Source organism: Panthera uncia (genome assembly GCF_023721935.1).
Source record: "Panthera uncia isolate 11264 chromosome B2 unlocalized genomic scaffold, Puncia_PCG_1.0 HiC_scaffold_24, whole genome shotgun sequence".
Taxonomy (NCBI): domain Eukaryota; kingdom Metazoa; phylum Chordata; class Mammalia; order Carnivora; family Felidae; genus Panthera; species Panthera uncia.
The window spans coordinates 10,818,438-10,838,896 of NW_026057580.1; the positions used below are offsets into that span (position 1 = coordinate 10,818,438).

Below are 20,459 nucleotides of genomic sequence, written 5' to 3' on the forward strand. Positions count from 1 at the left end.
TTCTAGATTTGAAATACACCTTGAGTATCAGAGCAACGATCATCCCTGGTTTTTTGCCCATTATTATATTTTGGCCTAAATGATTATTATTCTCCTGATTTTTCTTTTGGGTGAAATATATACAATATGTAATATATATTTTATACATATTATTTTATACATGTATGTATAAATCATGATTAGTTGTTTTTATAGGAAGAGGCAGCCTTAAAACTTAGTCTACTGTGTTACTGGAAGAGGATCCCCATTCACAATTGTTTCATTTCTGAGATTTATCCAGCACCAGACGAGGTGGTAGAATACAAGTCTACCTAAACCAATGGTGATCTGTGTCTTCTGTGAGCCAGCGCTGGTCTGTGAATGTGCATCAGCCCACAAACAGATAGAGACAGAAATGAAAGTGAAACCTTATCCTGTCTCAGACTGGTAATCAACACAAAAATAAGCCTGTATATCAAGTCATTGGATCTGCTAAAAACTGTGATTACTAGCTGTTCGTGGACCAAACGTGGAGGAGCACAGTGTTTAACCTGGAATGATTTTTTAGACTTTTGTGAGGGTCACATAAAACCTGGTAAATTTTGGATACTCTGCTCAGAAATACGGGCATGTACAAAGAAATATGAAGTGTCAGTGTATGTATAAGGATCATCTGAAGTGTTACAGATCTGGGTTACTTAATCCTAGGAAGAGACAAAGGCTGGAGAAGACATTTTGAACAATCACTTCATCACCCGACAGTGCTACTCCACTTACTTGTGAGTACAACGGGAGTAGACAAAAGCTGGATCCCATAACAACTATCAAGGGGAAAAGTTGAAAGATGCCATTTTTTAGTTGCTCCTTCCTCCAATCTGACCTGAGTGTCTACAATGTATCATATCAAATTGTAGTCTCAAATCACTGCTCCAAATGTTGCAATTTGTCATTCTTTTTCCATTCCTGGCCCCCAATTTCCATGCCCAGAACTTGTACCATCTTCCCACATAAAAGATTTCCACGTTTAAATATCTTGACTGAGGGCAGAGACCATGGAGAGGAGAACCCATTTTGCCAAATAGCCTTGCATTGGACGTTGCATGAAACTTCACAGTCACGTGACAACCTGCCAGCATCTCTCTCAGGACATGGGACAGATAGGCTGGGACAGCACTAAGTGACATTTGGCACAGGTGTTTGAGTGACAGTGGTGTCATGCAGTTGCAAGGGGCAGCAGCAACAGCAGTCTCAGCCTCCGGATCCAGTGTCCTATGTCAGGGGACTCTGTTGTGAGGGTGGCATCTATACCCAGCAGCAGGGCCCTGGCTATATGTGAGCCTCCCCCTCGGGTCCATTGTGGATTCTGTTCCCGTCTGTGTAGCCTCAAGCCTGGTTTGTGACTTTCCTTGAAATAGAACAAGGCCCCACATTCTCTCATCCCAGTCTCTGTAACTGTGCACATGTATCACAAAGAGGCAGAAGTCGATGCAGGCAATAAATAGCTTCAGAGAGCATGATTTCAGACGTTTTTTCCAGTTTTACAGAGATATAACTGACATACACCATTGTGTCAGTTTAAGGGTACAGTCTCTTGATTTGATACATTTCTATGCTGCAAAATGCTTACAACCAGAGCATTAGCCTAGACCTGCACCTTGTCACATAGTTACCATTTCCTTTTGTGTGGTGCAAGCATTTAAGATCTACACTCTTGTTATCTCAGAGATTTTATGTTGAGCTGATAACCACTTCCTCAATCTGCCACCTGGCTCTGCCCCCTGGGAGAGAAAATATGTATCTCCCAGCAGGTCTTGCATTTTTCTTCCTAGAAAAAACAACAACATGTAAATGTGGATGTAAGACCCCTTCCCACAATGAGGGCTCTCATCAGTGACTTCACTGCAACTCTATCTGGTGGAACCCCAGGATTGCTCATGGGTTCGTTACAAAACACTCAGGCCTCTCTCCACATACCCTGTTAGAGTGTTGGGCGTGGACCCAGGAATCACTACTTAATAAGCCCCACAGGAGAGGCTGAGGCACAGCCACGTGGGAATCCTTCATTATGTGCTTGCTGCTCAGTGTGTGATCTGAAGACCAGAAGGAGCACCAACCTTGCTATAAACCCAGAATCTCACACTCTACTCCAGATTGCCTAGCTCTTCATAAGACCAGGAAATTTCTGTGCACACTGAAAGCTAGGTCTCCCCGGAGTGTGTGCCTTCTAGGTGCAGAACCAGAACTGTGCAGTGTGCTCTGGGTGTGCTCTGATCAGCTTGCTTCGTGCTGACGACTCCAGGGTTTGGTCCTGATCCTCTCTCTTCTATGGCCATCATCCCCTTGGTGACCTCATCTATGCTGAAGGCTCTAAACATCATTTATATGGTGTCATCTCCCACATCTATTTCTTCAACCTAGATATTTCTCCCACCCTGCACTCTATCTCCAGCTGGAACTTCGCTTGCATTTCTAATAATCTCAGATTCGACATTCCTAAATTGAGTGCCTGTGATGAAGCTTCCCCAAATGTCCTACTTCCAAAATCTTCCCTGTCTCTTTGGAAGAAAACCCCCCTTTCTTCTTGCAGTCTGAAGTATTGGATGCTGTCCTTGATTCCTCCTTCTCACAACACAGAAATAATACATTAGGACATGCTGCTAAGTTCATCTTTAAATGTATCCAGAACACACACATACCCACACACACACACACACACACACATGCACACACACACAATAACCAGAGTACAGCAACTTCCTGTTATTTCTCTCTTCAAACCCCAAAATAAATCCAACATCCCCCCTCCTGGAAACTGCACTGGCTTCCTACAGTCTCCCTACGGGTCTCCTGCCCTTCACCTGTCGATTCTGCATAGCAGCAAACAGATGCTGCTGAGAGAAGTACTACCACGTGGACCATCTGATCTAAATCATCTGGTGACTACACATGTCACTCAGAGAAAATTTAAAAGTCTTCTGATCCTAAAACCTAGATATCTGAGTGCATTTCCCATGCTCTCAGCTCCAACCAGTGGTCTCTCACCCTTCCTTGAACAAGGACATGCTCCTGCCCTAGTGCATGTGCCTGGAGGTTCCCCGGCCTGGAAAGAATTCCTTGAGACATGCTCTTCAACAACTCCTTGTGTCTCACCCATCTCTCAGAGGTCAGCTTCCCAGTGAGGCTCACACTTACTACCATAGTAAAGTAGCCACCTTCCCTGTCCCCGCACAGGTAACTCTCTGGGTCACCTTCCTCAAAGCACCTACCAATTTCCAATTTAAACACTTCCCTTATTTACCACATTTGTACAATATACAGTTGACTCTGAATTACACTGGTTTGACATGTGCACATCCACCAATCTGTGGACTTTTCTACAATAAGTGCTGTCAATGCAGTTTCTCTTATGTTTTCTTATTATTTTCTCCAACTTAATTTATTGTAAGAAAACATGTACATATCCATGTAACGTACAAAACATGTGTTGAATGACTGTTCCTGTTTTCAGTAAGGCTTCTTACCAACAGTATGTTATTAGTGGTAGTATTTAAGTTTTAGGGGAGTCAAAGGTTATACTTGGATTTCTGACTGCTCAAAGGGGTCATTGCCCTCAGTCCCCAAATTGATCCAGGGTCAAGTAGAGTCTGTCCCTCACCCCTAGGACATATTCTCCACAAGACCAGCACGTTTGCCTCTTCTTACTAACTGAGGTGCTTAGATGAAAAAATAGTGGGTCCTGCACATGGCACACGACATTGTCAGTGGAACGATTGGTCAGCGGAGAGGACCTCCGTCTTCTGGATGAGCCTCAGGCACAGCCGGTCCGTGGCAGCTCCCGCACAAAGTGCCCCCACCTCACCATCAGTGCCGCCTCTACTTTCCCCCAGGGCTGCTCCCCCCTCCACCCTCTCTGCTCAGCTCCCCCCTCCCACAGCATTACCCCTGCACAGCACAGCACACAGTTACATTCCTGTCTTCAGAATCACTGTATTTATGCTCTATGAGGCCATTGCTCCAACCAAATAGAAATCTACATTAGACCCTGCTTTATAAATCCTTGAACATGGATGGGAGCCAGAACCAGCATCACTAGAACTAAGGGCAGGGAGAGGGCATAGAGAGGCAGGGAAGGTAGAAACTAACTGAAGTGTAATAACGATGAGAAACTCTCAGACTCCTCTTACCTCCAGAATTTAAGAATAATCCAGAAGACAGCTCGAGAGGAAGGGGAAGATTGGATGAATCTGAAAATTCATGTTTCCAAACCCCAGAGACCCCTGTGTGCAGGGGCCACCTAGGCCTGTGGGAACGACAGTCCAAAGGACTCCTGGTGCTGTAACCACTGGGGTGATCTGGGGAGAATGAGACAGGAACTCGGACACAAGAGCAAGAACAGGCCTGATGTATCACAGACACAGGAAAAAAAAACCCCAAAAGATGGGCCTGAGGTCACAACCCAGGATGGAGCCTGGGCTGACCCAGACACAGGAAGCTCTTGCTCCACAAGGTCCTGGTGACAGGTGACGTCCACGTCCCTGTGGTCATGGTCCTGGTGAGACAAGGTTCCACAGAAGGGACAAGGACAAGGAGCAGAGACATGACCCAGCTGAGGAGGGAGCTCGACACACCAAGGATGCACTGAGCACCGACTGGACCCAGGCCCCTTCCCCACTCGGCTCCTCCAGCCCTCTCCTGTCCCCACCTGCCACAGACACGGCACAGGAAACATCCAGGTTCTGGAAAGTTCTCAGGGCTTTCATTTATTTTCTGTTCCAACCATACAAATCCTCTCTTTTATTATCTCATCATGCCCACATACCAAGAATTACAAAACACAAATTCTTATCAGGATTCTCATTTTCAGTAGGGAAGTAAGGCGTCAGTACTCAGCCCAACATGAAGGACAGACAGGAATGGAGACAGAACACGAACCAGTATGGGAGGGGTCATGGTGGGTTTGGGGGCCAGTCTCCTACGTCCTCACGATATGCTAATAGGAATGCAGACACATTCTGACACCATCTGCAGGAAGTCAGGGGATCTCGATGTCACCAAGTGGGAGTGTGAACAGATCCTGCATCGCTCAGTCCACCACAGGCAGTGGGTCTCACACTGTAAAAAAAATTATCATGAATACATTTAGGTCAGTCACATAAGTGCCACACACTCAAAAGCCCCCCTCATGCTCAAAGTGTCCCTAGTGCCCCCACTCCTCCCCACTTCACCCTCCAGAGTCTTACCTTTAGGAGCCATGAGAGACGAATCAGAGCCATGGGTACTGTCATCGTCTGGGGTAGAACAAACAGGACATGATCAGAGTCACAGGAGTTGAGACTAAAGGAGCAGCTATTGGGGGTGGGGGCGGGGGCGTGAGCTCCCCAAGGGGTCCTGTCTACATTATCCCAGGTTTCAGGGATCACTTCCTCAATACTTACATGCAGCGTGAGAGTAGCTTGGTCCTTTTCCTCCTGTGGAATAAAATACCATTTTAGACACCTGGGACAACTGGGCCATGTGATCCTAGAGCAACCTCCTAATCCTTGTTCACAATGAAGTTTCCAGAATTCTGACTGAAGACCCAGGACAAGATTGGATACATGAAGAAACAGGTGTGTGTGGGGAGGGTGGGGTGGGTCACAGGACCACCTGACTTGCTGGAGGTCTGGCCTCAGCAGGGACCTTCCTCTCTGTCCTGTCACTGCTGGGAATCAGGTCCCCGTCACCAGAATTACCAAGTGAAAATCTGTTCTTCATTTTCACAAGTGCTTTGCTACAGAGTGATTGTTAGTAACAGCTCCAGAGTGGGCAGGTCCATGTGTGTGGATGGAAATTCCCAGGAACCAGGCAGGACAATGTGCTACCTAGGAAACCTCCCAGTGGGACAAGAGAACTCAGATCCCCCCACTCTGTTCCTACCTGAGAACTTCTTCCTCCAGATCACAGCTCCAACCACCACAGTGACCACAAGGACAACCACACCAGCAATGATGCCCAGGATGGTGATGGAGGGCAGAGAGGATGGCTCTGGAAAGGGAAGGAAGGTGAGGGGCTCAGACCTCTGGCTTCAGTCTTGACTTTGTGAAGTTCTCCAGAAGGGCCCTGCTTTCCCTGACACGGGGCTCTACCCCAAACCCTCCTTACCCCATCTCAGGGTGATGGGCTCGGGCAGCCCCTCATGCTGCACATGGCACGTGTATCTCTGCTCCTCTCCAGAAGACACCACCACAGCTGCCCACTTCTGGAAGGTCCCATCTCCCCCAGGTCTCGTCTCCACAAGCTCTGTGTCCTGGGTGTGGTCCTGCCCATCACGCTGCCAGGTCAGGGTGATCTCCGCAGGGTAGAAGCCCAAGGCCCAGCACCTCAGGGTCACCTCATGGTCAGAGATCCGGTGGCGGGTCACATGTGTTTTGGGAGATTCTGAGGAAGAAGAATCAGAGAATCCACACTGTGGTTTAGCTTTATGGGCCACTGAAACTGCATCCACGTGACCATCCTGAGGTGGATAGGACCACTGGTCTGGATGGAAGAAGCACAAAACCCAGAGAGCAGTCTAGCCTTTGGGATCTCCTGATCCTTGTTAAGTTCTGGAATCAGGGAGAGAACCCAGGTAGGAGGCTGCAGGTCCAAGGGGAGAACACACTGTGGTCCTGAGTGTGGTGGAGGGTGAGTGACTCAGAAAACCCGGAGTCAGATCTCCAAATATGTTCCCAGATGGAGACAAGGCCTTGAGAGGGAAGGTCAGGGTTCACAAGGTGGCTGCCAGGGTCAGAGGGAACTGTTGATGGGTTATTTCTGGGATGATCTCAACCTGCATCCCAGGGACAGACTGGATTCCTGTCTCTCTTTTAGAGAAAAGCACCCTCAAGGTGAGTCAGCCTCTAGTAGGCATATGAACTCCGAGGCGGATCTCCCTCTTCCCACACGTGGGGAGGGGTCATGACACTGAGTCCATTTTCCCTTCCTCGTGGGAAGCCAGCCCCAGTGGAGGGGAGATCAAGGAGGCCTCGTGGTCCCAGTACCTGGGCGCAGCAGCGTCTCCTTCCCGTTTTCCAGGTATTTGGCGAGCCACTCCACGCATGTGTCCTCCAGGTAGTTCCTCTCCTGCTCCGCCACACTGGCCTCCTCCCACTTGCGGCGGGTGATCTGCGCCGCTGTGTCCGCCGCGGTCCAGGAGCGCAGGTCCTCGTTCAGGGCGATGTAATCCGCGCCGTTGTAGGCGTCCTGAAGGTACCCGCGGAGGAAGCGCCGGTCTGGGCCCACGTCACAGCCATACATTCTCTGGATGCTGTGTGACCCTGTCCCCGCCCCGCCCCCAGAGCAGCAGAGATTAAGGTGAAACCGAAAGTAAACCCGCCTAAAAGGTCCCTGGGGCTCTTTCAGGGTCGTGGGACCGGCGTCACGCGGCCTCGGGGCAGCTCTCTGACCCGGAGACTCGGGGCGACCCCGGCCCGTCCGTGGGGATGGGGGTCGTCACCTGAACCCGGGCCCGCGTCGCTCACCGGACTCGCTCTGGTTGTAGTAGCGGAGCATCGTGTTCAGGTTCAGTCGATAAATGTGTGCGTTTGTCTTCGCGATCCGCGTCTGCTCGTCCCAATACTCCGGCCCCTCTTGCTCCATCCACGGCGCTCGCGGCTCTTCCCTCGGATTTGGGGCGTCGCTGTCGAACCGCACGAACTGCGTGTCGTCCACGTAGCCCACGGATATGAACCGGGGCTCCCCGCGGCCGGGCCGGGACATCGCGATGTGGAAATACCTCAGGGAGTGGGAGCCTGCGGGCGCGGAGGCGCTGAGACCCCGTCCGACCCTCCTCCCCGCGCGGGGCCCGGGTCCCAGGGGGAGGGGGACGGGAGGGCAGGGCGAGGGGGACCCGAGTTGGGGAGAGCAGGGCGGAGTCCGGGAGGGTCGGGGGAGGGCAGGCCAGGGCGGGCTCGGAGGCGGGTGGGGGTCTGGGGTCGGGGCGGAGGACAGTCGCCTCCCCGGAGGTTCCGCGTCCCCGCCGGGTGGTCCTCTCCCTCCTGCCCCGCAGAGTCCCTTTCCTCCCGACCCCGCACTCACCCGCCCAGGTCTGGGTCACGGCCAGGGCCCCCAACAGCAGCAGGAGCACAGTTTCGGACATCACGAACCGCATCCTCGGGTCTGGGGACAAATGTGAGTCTCAGGAGGCGGGTGCGGAAACTTGATACCCCGGAACCGCGGTGCCGCTGATTGGCTTCTCCGGAAACCGGACACTAATAGGAGTGTGAACCGAGGCCGCGTCATCAGTATCCAGGCAGAAAGACCTGACACAGGTTGTGACAGGGAGAAGTGAAACCAGGGCAGATGGGGACTCCCCAACACTGGGCTTCCCTGCCCCCGACGCCGCCCTGGGGCCAGAGTCCCTGAGAGGCGGGCCTGGGGACCTGGGACTTGGCCTGGACGCCTCACCTACTGCACAGAACGCTCTTTGTCCCACTGTGTCCCTGAGCCTTGGACCAGGAGCTGCGTGAGTCACTGATTCTCCAGCATTTTGTTCTCAGGATATCTCTACAGTCTTACAAATTAGTGAGGATCCCAGGGATAATTGTGTGTTTGTGGATTCTATGGATCCTTATTTACCACAGTAGGACTAAAACAGGTTCAAAATATATTAATTCATGTAAAATCACATGAAAACAAAAATATTGTTTGTATGGAAAGTAACATTGTTCCCAAATAAAAGGGGCACTGAGAACAGTGGTTTTCTTGCATTTCACATTTTTGCAAGTCTCTTTCTTGTCTGTCTCGTTAGAAGACCACTGGATGTTCAGATTTGCTTCTGCATCTATTGTGTTGTTTTGTTAGAAGTATATGAAAAAATTTATGTCCTTGACCAAATATAGGAGAATAGTATGTATTTTAACCGTTTCAGATAATTATGGATATTCATCTTTGATACTATATTAAAACTACACAATGTGTAATTTCTCTGAGGTTATTTGCAAACTGGACCTGAAACAGTATCATTAACTGTGTTTTTCTGTGACATTAACTCCATAGGCCCGTATGCACATGGAATGGATCTTGTACTAATGCATGATTGTTTTTCGGTAATGTGTTGTGTGTTGTTTCACTAAGTAATGTAAGTGTTCCAGCATTGCTTAGAGTGGAATCAAATTATCAAAAGTCATTTGTTTTGGGGCACCTGGGTGGCTCAGTTGGTTAAGCATCTGGCTTCGGCTCAGGTCATGATCTCATGGTCCGTGAGTTCAAGTCCTGCGTGGGGCTCTGTGCTAACATCTTGGAGCTGGGAGCCTGCTTAGGATTGCATGTCTCCCTGTCTCTCTGCCCTACCCCTGCTTGCACTCTGTCTCTCTCTTATCTCAAAAATCAATAAACGTTTAAAATTTTTTTAAAGAAACTCATTTGTTTTAATATTACCACAAATCCCAACAGAAAACATGGTCAGTACTGAGAAGCTGTCAAGCTTCTGGGTGGGTCACAGGTTAAATGGGATGGGCTCATGGGTGATGAGTTCTAAGGAGGGCACTTGTGATGAACATTGGGTGTTGTATGTAAGTGATGAATCATTCAGTTCTACTCTTGAAACTAATATTAAACTGTATGTTAAACAACGATTTAAATAAAAACTTGAGAAAAAACAATATAATGGTAAAAACCAGCGATTGCTCACAGTAACCAGCACAAGGAGATGTTTGGTATTTTGTGGGTCATATGGTGCCTTGTTTTTGTCTGTAATTGGACAAAGTTGTGTCATGGTTTTGGAGTCTCCTTTTGTGCTTTTGATGTTCTGTGAGATGACTGGCTCATGTCCCACAGGAATAATATGGTCCAGTGGTGGCATCAGTCAGTTTCTGACCACACTGAGGCCCAGCTGTCACTGTCAGACCAGTTCCCGATGTGGGGGCTGCTGTTTCTTCTGTCTTCAATTGCATGTTTTAAAACACCTACAACCTATCAATAATAATTAAAGAATCGGTGTTTTGGGGACCCTGGGTGGCTCAGTCGTTTAAGGGTCAGGCTCCTGATCTCATGGTTTGTGAGATGGAGCCCTGTCTCAGGCTCTGCGCTGACAGTGTGGAGCCTGCTTGGGATTCTCTCTCTTGATCTCTCTGTCTCTGTTCCTCCCCTGCTCATACTCACTCTGTCTCTCTCTGTCTTAAAATAAATAAATAAACTTTACAAAAAATCTGGGAGGACTTTTAAATCCTTAAATAATCCACTATACATTGGCCTTATTATGGTTCTTAAATATGTTTATTTCTTCTTGTATCACACCCTGAGGAGAAGCTTTCTCTCAGCTTACGGATTGTGCAATTTTTTCACACTAAAACTACTCCCAGAATTAGAGTAGGTCTTAGGTTTAATATTTCATAAGCAGGAATATTGGTCATGGTCGTTCCAGACCCTAGTTCCAATACTTATCCCTTTGTCATGGAGTATCTCATTCCTGTCTCCTAACATGTCTGCCAGATTTGGTTACTGTTCTCTGTATCTCCTCAGAGACTGATTTGCTCAGGAAAATCTGAAGCAAAGGAGAGAAAGGAAGAGTAATTATATTTAGAGGAAAAAAGGAATCATGTAGCGGGGAATAAGAGGGACTTAGTGGGATTCATGTGGAGGGTGTACCTCCTGAAATCTCCCACTCTGGCACATTGTCACTCTCCTCTCCACACACACCCATGGGCCCACATCCCCATGCTCTCCACACACAGGCAAGATCTTTGTGAAGTCTACGCAGCATTGCATTGCCCTGGCCCAGCTCCTGGTGGAGCAGAACTTGCCAGCCATTGCCATCCACTGTAGGATGCCCCGGGAGGAGAGGTGAGTGAGAGATGGAAAGATGTCTTGTGTCCTTGGGAGGAAATGAGACCCATGAGATAAAGGTCTGTGAACATGTTTATGATTGTCTTTCTGAGAAACAAACATGTTATGATTGTCTTTCTTGATATCAGTAGTTTAAAGGTCTTCAATAACAAATTCTTGTGGCCAGCAACCTATGTGGCCAAGGCATGGACATTAAGCAGGTGAACTCTGCCACCAACTACCACCGGCCTGGCGATTCCAACACCTACCTGTAAGCTGCACACCCACACGGACCTCCCAGTGTCCTCTCCCAGCCCCTGATTTCCTATGTATTCATACATTACACCCTCGTCCCTCCTTTTGGGTGTCTTCCTACTTTGGGGTCTTCCAGTGCTACCCTCTGTCCCCTTCCAGGAGGCCTGTGCAGGCCAGTTCCCCCAAGGGCTTGGCCATCACATTTGTGTCAAGTGAAAACATCCTCAGTGAGGTGCAGGGTCACACCGAGGTCAGTAGTAGTGAGCTGCCTGATGAGATGGACGTTTCCTCCTCCAGTGAGTATTGATCCCATGAAATTGGTTCCTCCAACTCTTAAGAGTCTCCTTGTTCCTTAGAGACTTTGTCTTGAACCATGTAGTGCAGAGAATGGTGCCTGATGCCTAATGGGTGCCTGACAAGTTTATGTCCCGCGACCTTGATGCCATGTTGGGATGTTTTGTTCATTTCTATGTCCGGTCCCTTTCCTCTCTCATCCAATTAGTTGTTTTTGCACCCCAGTCTTCCTCTGATCCCCGATCCCACACGAACACCTGCATGTATAGAGGTCTGTGTTTCTGCCAGTCTCACTTAGCCTTCCCATGCCTTATTGTAACTGTGCATGTTTTCTCTGCAGTTGAAGCCATGGGAGGGGACGCACCCATTCACAGAGCCTGATGCAGGTCTCACACCCACGAGCCAGGAGATCATACATGACCTGAGCTGAAATCAAGAGTCGGATGCCCAACTGACTTACCTAACCGGGCACCCCTAAGGTTTATACTCCCTAATTAATTTCTTTTAAAAAATATTTTTAACTTTGAATATAGTTGGAAAACACAATTACATTAGTTTCAGGTGTACAAAAATGGACTCAACTTCTGTACACATTTTCTTTTTTTGAGAGAGAAATAGCCAGAGCAGGGAAGAGAGTCAGGGAGGGATGGAGGGAGGGAGGGAGGGAGAGAGAGAGAGAGAGAGAGAGAGAATAAGAGAATCTCAAGCAGGCTGATTCCTGCGGGGCTGGATCCCATGACCCTGGGACTATGAGCGGAGAACCCACTGCCACCCAGGGGCCCTTCACCCTCTGTCTACACCATGCTGTGCTCACCAGAGTGTAGCTGCCACCGGTCACCAGACAGTGATGTTACAGTATCGCTGATGATATTCCCTGTGCTGTGCCTTTTGTTCCTCTGACCTATTCCTTCCATAACTGGAGCCTGTGTCTCCCACTCCCCTCACCCACTGTGCCCATCCTCCCAACCTCCTTCCCTCTGGCAGTCATCAGTGAGTTCTCTGTATTTATAGGTCTGATTCTGCTGTTTGCTTGTCTGTTTATTCATTTGTCTTTTTTTGTAAGTTCCACATATGAGTGAGATCATATGGTACTTGTCTTTTTCAATCTGATTTCTTTCACTTAGCAGACACACTGCCCTGTTTGTCCATCCATATTGTCACAAGTGGCAAGATCTCATCCTTCTTGTGGCCGCATAGTATTCTAGTGTGTGTGTGTGTATATGTGTGTGTATATACCACACATCTTCCTTAGCCATTTGTCTGTGTGGGGAACACAGGTTGTATCCCTGTTGCTTTTGAAAACAACCTAACTCACTGAACATCATTTGGGATGAGGGCGCCCCCTCGTGTCCGGGCCCCTGTCCAGGTGCTGGAGCTGAAGGAGACCCTAGGGAGGGCCTGGCTGAGGAAGAGAAAGACAGCTGGGTCTTGTCTCCTTGGCCTTGTGGCCGCAGGTGGGGTGGAAGGTAAGGGGACACCCCCTCCCTCACCCCACTGCTCTGCTCTCAGGTGGATTCTGACTGAGAAGCCTGAGTGGGGTCTGGACTGTAAGCTGGGTAGAGATGTCTGAGCAGAAGCCTGGGCTTTAGTGGGGAAAAGAAGAAGTTTCTGAGCAGCCCTGGACTCCACAGGGGTCAGGCTCAGGGGTGAGGAGGGATTGCAGGAGAGGAGAGCTCAGGAGCCCGTGCCATTGCTGAGGTGTCTGTGTCCCTGTGCACCTTGTCCTCCAGCCCCGTGATGGTGATACAGGGAAAACCGAAAAGTAGAAACACTTCCTTGGACTCCTACTTCAAATGTTTCAAAACTCAGTGAAACAAAAATCATTTCTGATGTGGAAATAGCATCTAAATGTCTATACAATGCTCCTTAGTGTGGACATGCATACTCGCAGTTTGTGTGTGGACCCTGCATCCATCTCTGGGCCGACAGCACTGAGTCTGCTTGGGATTCTCTCTCTCTTCCTCCCTTTCCCTCTCTCTTTGCCCCTCCCCTGCTTGTGTACTCTCTCTCTGTCTCTCAAAAAAATAAATAAACCTTAAAAATAAAAGAATTGGTGTTTTCACTTTTAGGGGGGTAAACACCCAAGAGTGCAATTATTGGATTATATGACGAGTCACTATGTTGTAAACCTGAAAGGAATGGAATAGTGTGTGTAAGCTACACTCAAATAATAAGAAAAAAAGAGAATTAGAAATATTAGAGAACACTTTGGAAAGGAAGACACGAAATGTCACACACCTATATTGGTAATAAATAAACACAAAGAAAATGAGAGTGTGGAATATGTAGAGAGACAGGTCCTAGAGGTGTGGTGATGACAGGATTGCAAAGCAGGGGGCTAAGACTCTCCAGGAGCCAAAGCCTCAGTCCCCTGGCTCAAGCCTCTTTGATTTTGCAAATTGTTGACAACAGCAAGTAAATACAACACAGTATTTGGCCTCTTGACAGGTCATGTACCTGCAGTGTTTTCCATACTGGGTCATGAATACATCTGGCACCAGAAGGAACATTCTTATCCCCAAGGTGGCTCCCGGATGATGTCCTTCTGGAGAGAACCAGCACTCCCAGTGGCTTTCTGTCCTGGGAATGAAACTTCTTTCAGTTTCTTGCTGCTTTGTCCCTTTCCTTCAGGACATTCTTATGGTGCCTCTGGCCTGTTGTTCTCCAGCCTCTCCCCCTTTCTGTCTGTATACGATGGACTGTAGGAGGACATTGCATAACCTGAACTGTCGTCGGTCGGTATGTTGACAGGCTCGTCGTCTCTGGCACAGACTGTACATACAAAGATAAATACATCGCATATTAACACAGAATAGCAGTAGAGAAGCTAAAAATCTTAATATGCTCTATCGGGTTTAATTTTCCTCATCCCTCTGATATACTTTCTAAGATCTTAGATCTGGATAACATGCCCAGATTGGTTTTGAAAGTCTCATATATCTGTGCTTGCAGATGTTGAATGTCCATAGACACATTAAATTGCCTGAGCAAGTGTCTCTAACATCATTCCATGGAAATTTAGTGTTATTAAATGGTAATGGGGTTACACATATTGATGTAGTGTTCCAATCACATTTTAATGATATTTGTCTTGTAGCTCAGTAATTGATCTCCCAGCAGCATCACACAGTCTGTTGTAGGCCTGCAATCTCACTGGACAGTCGACTGTCAATATCCCGCTGTGTCTTCCAAAGTTGGAGTATTTCTCATGCCATTGTTGCACAAATTGTAGTGTCTGCACAGATTGGGGCAACGAGACAGCCGCAGTAGCTGCGGCCACAGTCACAGCAATAATGCCTATGAGAGCTGCAACAAGCATTCCAGCAAGCCGTGGGGATCGGTGAAGAACTCACCGTAGAGCATGGTCCATCAGATACATTTCTGAAGAATGTTGCAGTCGTCGAGACACATGAACAGGCAGCCACAGGCCAGGGCGTGCTCTAAGTAAATATAAGCTTTCCAGTGACAGAGTATAGAGTATAGAATTGTTAAGACAACATTTATATGTATAATGAGCAGTTAACACAGATTATAAGGGCCTCAGAATCATTCCAAACTCTGTCCTTTTAATAGTATGCATGGCAAACGGACACAAGCCCGTATGTACCAGGTACTATTGACCTTGAAAGATAAAGTAGAAATGTTGCTGGAGCTGTTTTTATACTATGTGCCCTTCCAGGTATGGAAAGGGTGTGGGACAGCAGTTAATTTCCATAGATGCTTTTGTAAGGGTCCTGGTTGTAAATGAGGACTGGGGGCAGAAAATCCCCCACTGTGCCAAACAATTGAGCCATTACCAGTGGTGAGGATAGTACGATTATGAACACCCCATTGTAGATTTTGTAACGAATTTTTAAGGCGAGCTGAGCCCATAGGGCTCCAATCAATGATGCTTCCATAGGAAGTATTTAAAGGAACTCACCCTATCTCCCCTCTAAATGCCTCCCAAGTCACCCATCTGTCCCATTCTGACAATGTACAAGTAGCACAAGACGGAAGCATTGGAGGAGTGTCATTAATTGTAAGATTGGAGCCAATCAGAGAATGGGCTGATAGTATGAACATATGTTTGTGTTGGGTCCCATTTTTAATAATAGCCATGCTGGAAGCTTACTTTTGAGGCAGTGTTTCCCATAATGAAAACATAGGAGGACCTTCAATCCCTATAGTATAATCATCCATAACAGTACCTTCTTCATTTGGCCTATGTGGTCTTCTGTTGTCAAATGCCCCAGGTGTCCAATCAGTGTCATTTGTATATACCAGCATGGGGGAGTCATACCAATTGAGTCATATCCTGACTGAGAGGTAGATGAGGGATATAAGTCCAGGAAGTGTAGTTATCAGTGCTTACTGTAGTAGTATAACCGCGACCATCGCAAGGAAGAGGTGAGCAGGAGTTTGTGGGCTGCAAGTCTGCATCAATATTTTTTCAACATCATGTGTCAACCTCTTAACTTATCCCCAAGTGGGAGGTTGAGCGACCTCGTGTACCTCGGAAGAGGGTGTGGTGCATTGGGCACAATTATCAGTTTCTGGATGGACATTCTACAAAACTCTTTGACTAGTGGAGTCATGTTGAATTGATGTCACTTGGACTGGCTCATGCCTGGATATCAAGTTGTGACTGGGTAACCACTGGTAGCCTTGATCCATAGAGACATAAGCCTACCATTTCCCCCACACAACAACCTCTCCCTTTTCCCAGTGTCCCTTCTCATCTTTCCAACATACCAGCTGATAAACAGGGGTGGCTTTTTGCCTGTGCCAGTGTACCTCAGCAGCAGGACATGTATGGGGTCCTTGTGTGTCCAAGAAGTTTAAAGTATACAAGGCACAGCGTAATTGGTCCCATGGTGTAGGTCTAAGTCCTTCTTCTTTTACCCCTTTTGGTTTAATTAACATAATTTTAAGTACCTGATGAGTGCGTTCTATGATCCCTTGACCTTGAGGGTTATAGGCAGTGCCAGTAAGAGGAGTAATTTGTTGGGCTGCAAAGAAGCAGGCTACCTTATGAGATACATATGCAGGGCCATTATCAGTTTTAATGCATTGTGGGATACCTAGAATTGAAAAGGTTTCAAGAAAATGAGCAATGACGTGCATAGCCTTTTCTCTGGTACATTCCGTGGCCCAGATCTATCTGGAGAAGGTATCCACAGTAACACGCACATAAGGGAGTTTACCAAAAGCTGCGATATGGGTAACATCAGATTGCCAAAGTTCATTTGCCTGTAGTCCACAAGGATTCACTCCAGAGGTGTATGGAGCCACAGTGAGGAGCTCGCAAGAAGGATGGGCACTAACAATATCTTTTGACTGAGCATGTGTTACAGTGTGTCTATGGGCAAGTCCTCGGGCATTACTATGATGAAGCATATGCTCCTGTTGTGTCATTGTAAGGAGCCTTGTAATAAGTCATCAGCAATGGAATTTCCTGAGGCTAATGGGCCAGGAAGGTTAGAATGACTGTGAATATGAGTTATATATAAAGGTATTGCTTTTGCCGTATTAATTCTTGTAAATGCAAAAACAGATGATGTAATTCACTTTGTAGAACAATATGTGTGGTTTCAATATTTAGGACTGTGGGCCACACATATTGTGAATCTGTCACAACATTGAGGGAGGCAGGTACAAGATGCAACAATTCTATAACGGCTGCTAATTCAGCCTTTTGGGTGGATGTATAGGGTGTCTGTCAGGCCTTAGAAATAGGACCATGCATAGAAGCTCTACCATGACCATTTCCATCTGTAAAATATGTGTCAGCATCTGCTAAAGGCCGGTCTCGAATTCTCTGGCCAAATCCATGATGTAGCCTTGAGAAATGACAAAATTTGGTCCCTTGGATAGTGATTGTCCTTTTCCCTACGTAATCAGACAAGGCTATTTGCCATTGTGTATTAGTTTGGTAAGCCATATCACTTTGTTGATATGATAAGGGAATAATTAATTATAGAGGAGGGATCACCACCATTAAGCACACGTAGTTGGTATTGGCATCTCCAAATTATATTCCTAATTTTATTCAGATATATAGTAAGAAGTTTAGTGTCCTTTTTTGGTAAAAACAGCCATTCAGTGATTCCCCCATCGTGCCATAAGACCGCAGTGGAGAATGTGGAGTAGGAAAAATCAATAATTGAAGAGGAACATTAAGTCGAATACGAGTGAGCTGACAATTCTCAATATGATTTTTAATCCATTGTAGGTCAACCTCTGCCTCTTTTGTGAGGACTCTATAGCTGTTAAGGTTGGGATCAAGGGCTAATGTTCCAAAAAGATGAGATAAGCTAGAAGTTGGGATTCCCAAAGCAGGTCGCAACAGATTTATATCTTCTAGTAACTTCTGGAAATCATTTAAAGTTTTTAAATTATCTCGGCATCTTTATACTTTTGGGGGAAAGATGGTTGCTTTCTGAATTTCTGCACCAAGATAAAGGAAGGGATCTTGGGTTTGCACCTTATCCTCTGCTATTATTAGGCCGTATTTGGGTAACAATAATCTAGCAGCTTGATAAAGATCTTCTACCTGTGTAGGCATTTCTGCTGCAAAAAGAATATCATCCATGTAATAGATAATCAACACCTGTGGAAACTGAATGCCTAACTGTGAAAGCTGCGGATTAGCAAAATGCTGACACATAGTAGGGCTATTAAGCATACCTTGCAGAAGCACTTTGCATTGATAGTGTTGCACAGGAACCATATGACTGTATGAAGGTACAGAAAAAGCAAATTTTTCTCTCTCATCTGGCTGTAGTAGAATTGTGAAAAAACAATCTTCAAATCTACTATAATTAATGACCAGGTCGGAGGAATCATAGTAGCAATGGGAGCCCAGGTTGCAAAGGTCCCATAGGTTGTATAACCTCGTTTACCTTACTTAAGTCTATTAACATTCTCCATTTCCCAGATCTTTTCTTTATCACAACCACCCGAGAATTCCATGGACTGGTGGACATTTCTATATGACCGGCATCCTGGCACTAATTGCTCTAAAGCCTCTAATTTCATTTTTGGAAGGGGCCACTGTTCCACCCACACCAGGGCAGTCGTTAACCATTTTAATGGTAAGGCATAATGTTGTTCAGGATAGTGGCCCTTACACTAAATTTGAATTCTGTACAGGATATCCCAGTTCCACATAAGGAGGCCACATTTCAGCAGTAATTGGCTTCATATGCCCATTTTCTTGTTGTCCAAGCCCTTTTACTGGATGATAGTTCATTTTGGACATCATATTGGTTGCAGTAGGGAAACATAAGGGATATTAATATATGCTCCCCATTGACTTCATAGGTCTCTTCCCCACAGATTAGTAGCTCTGTCAGTAACATAAGGCTGGATAGTAGCAGCCTGGCCTTCAGGCCCTTTACATAGAAAAATTTCAACATTCTGTGGGATATCAGTAGCTTTTCCTACACCTGTAAAGACTGCGGATACAGGACAAAGTGGCCAATTCTTGGGCCAAAACTGAGAAGCAATGATGGTGACGTCAGCTCCTGAGTCTACCAGGCCAGTAAACAATTTTCCGATAATTTGTAAGGTCATCTCAGGCCTTCAGTCCTTTAGAAACATTTGCCAAGATACCGGTTTGCCAGTAGGTCCAAACCCTCCCTGCCGTTCTATCGTCATGGAATTTAAAGCAATGTAATTAGTTGAGCAATGGGATCTCCTGCCATGACACAGTAAGGAACAGAAGTACTAACCATTCCTAAAATTTCATCCTTAAAATCAACATCTATAATTCCTAAGTGGACATGAACTCCCTTGGATATAAGACACTTGGTCCAGTAAGAAGGCCAAGGGACCCTAAAGGAAGAGGGCCATAAATCCCAGTTTTAACCTTATAAATTCCCATGGCAGATTCCAGGACCAGGGAATCTGGGGCTGGGATATCTAATGCAGAGCACCCTCCTGTGGCCTGGAGGGGGTCATGGACAGATTTGCATGAAGAGTCCCTTTGCTCACAGGATAACAATGTAGAATCTGATTCCCCATATTGTTTACATTAGGGCTTTGTGTGTGTGTGTGGGGGGGGGGCGGATTATCCATTTTCCCCACGGAGACGACAGGGGAGCTCCATTCTTATGGAATTTAGATCCACATTGATTTGCAAAGTGACAGCCTTTATCGCATGGGGCACAAAAGCCAAGAGGTTTAGTATTTCCTTCTGGTGGCCAAGGGGTATCACAGCAATTGTTAGGAATCTAGGACTCAGCTGTGGACAATCCTTTTTATAATGTCCCCATCTGCCACAGCAAAGACACTTGGACTGTTTGTAAGGTCCAGTGCCTTTCTGGCTATTTTCTCCCAGGCACCAAGTCAGCACAACTAGCTTGTATCGCGGCTTGATCATCATACTGAAGCTGAACCTGTATGCCAAACCATTGTCCAGTCCGGTAAGTTGTTCTCGGGTAATGGGCACAGGAGCGTTGGCGGTGGCCAAACACCAGGCATGTATCTGTGCTTCTTCATCCCACCAAGTTCTAAACTGCAAAATTCAGAAGCACTTAGAACAGTGCGACCTAAGACCCCCCCCCCCGCCCCGCCCAGTCCCACGGAATGAGTCGCTCTGAATTCGCTAAACCACACATCAATCCCAACGTATAAGGCGAATTAATTCCCCTTAATTCCCCTTAATACTGCGTGCAAGCATGTTTCAAATCCTTAATGACCTTAAAATTTAAAGGTAATGATGAACAAATCGTTGCCCTCCCTGAGGATATTGCTGATGAGAAGGAATTTGGGTAATGTTGACAGGATAAACTGCAGGCATAGTAGCCATTAATTCAGTGTCCCCCGCAGGCTTAGCTTGTTGAAGCATCTGCATCATGGGGGAAACAGGAACTGCGATGCTCCCAGCAGAAGTATCAAGAAATGGGTTTTTTGAATAAGTGGAACATTTAGTTTCCTCAAAAGGATCTACCAGCTCAGGACCCTGGGGCAGTGCAGGAGGCTGGCAGGGATCCCGAGGCTTGAGATGCAACTATCTCTGGGCCATTAACCCAGGACCCCCCCATAGGTTTCTGTCCCTCTGGTGGTGGGCCTAGGGGCTGGGCTCCCAGTCCTCATTATCCACAAGCTCATGATCACTTTCAGCCAGTGAGGGGTTGCAAGAACTAATGCCCCCTTCTTCCCAG

The 20,459-nt window shown here is 47.0% G+C and overlaps 2 protein-coding genes and 1 long non-coding RNA gene across 8 annotated transcripts in view; 1 reads left to right on the forward strand and 2 right to left on the reverse strand.

Moving 5' to 3' along the window:
• Positions 1–1,333: 1,333 nt before the first annotated feature.
• LOC125938453 (DLA class I histocompatibility antigen, A9/A9 alpha chain-like) overlaps positions 1,334–20,459 on the reverse strand; it is a 169,111-nt gene continuing 149,985 nt past the window's right edge. The window contains exons 9-10 of one of the 6 annotated variants that reach the window (XR_007462700.1): positions 3,635–3,767; positions 1,334–1,804 (exon numbers count right to left, since the gene is read on the reverse strand). Coding sequence is in view for 2 of the 6 variants with exons in the window: in XM_049653624.1 (XP_049509581.1) it covers positions 5,128–5,219 (92 nt within the window). In the remaining 4 variants the exon portion in view is untranslated. Of the gene's footprint in view, positions 3,768–5,101; positions 5,220–20,459 lie in introns of those variants that run through there. The other 5 variants (XR_007462702.1, XR_007462699.1, XR_007462701.1 and 2 more) reach the window with 5 other exon arrangements.
• Positions 4,714–8,204, reverse strand: LOC125938457 (class I histocompatibility antigen, Gogo-B*0101 alpha chain-like). The gene is made up of 8 exons (XM_049653634.1): positions 8,035–8,204; positions 7,479–7,748; positions 6,999–7,274; positions 6,121–6,396; positions 5,896–6,003; positions 5,415–5,447; positions 5,220–5,267; positions 4,714–5,091 (listed from the first exon to the last, which is right to left on the reverse strand). The coding sequence occupies exons 1-8, from the start codon at positions 8,105–8,107 to the stop codon at positions 5,087–5,089; spliced, it is 1,089 nt and encodes a 362-aa protein (XP_049509591.1). The 5' UTR covers positions 8,108–8,204; the 3' UTR covers positions 4,714–5,086.
• Positions 6,146–20,459, forward strand: part of LOC125938474 (uncharacterized) — a 201,504-nt gene continuing 187,190 nt past the window's right edge. The window contains exon 1 of the long non-coding RNA XR_007462708.1: positions 6,146–6,224. This is a non-coding gene — a long non-coding RNA (uncharacterized LOC125938474). The remainder of the gene's footprint in view (positions 6,225–20,459) is intronic.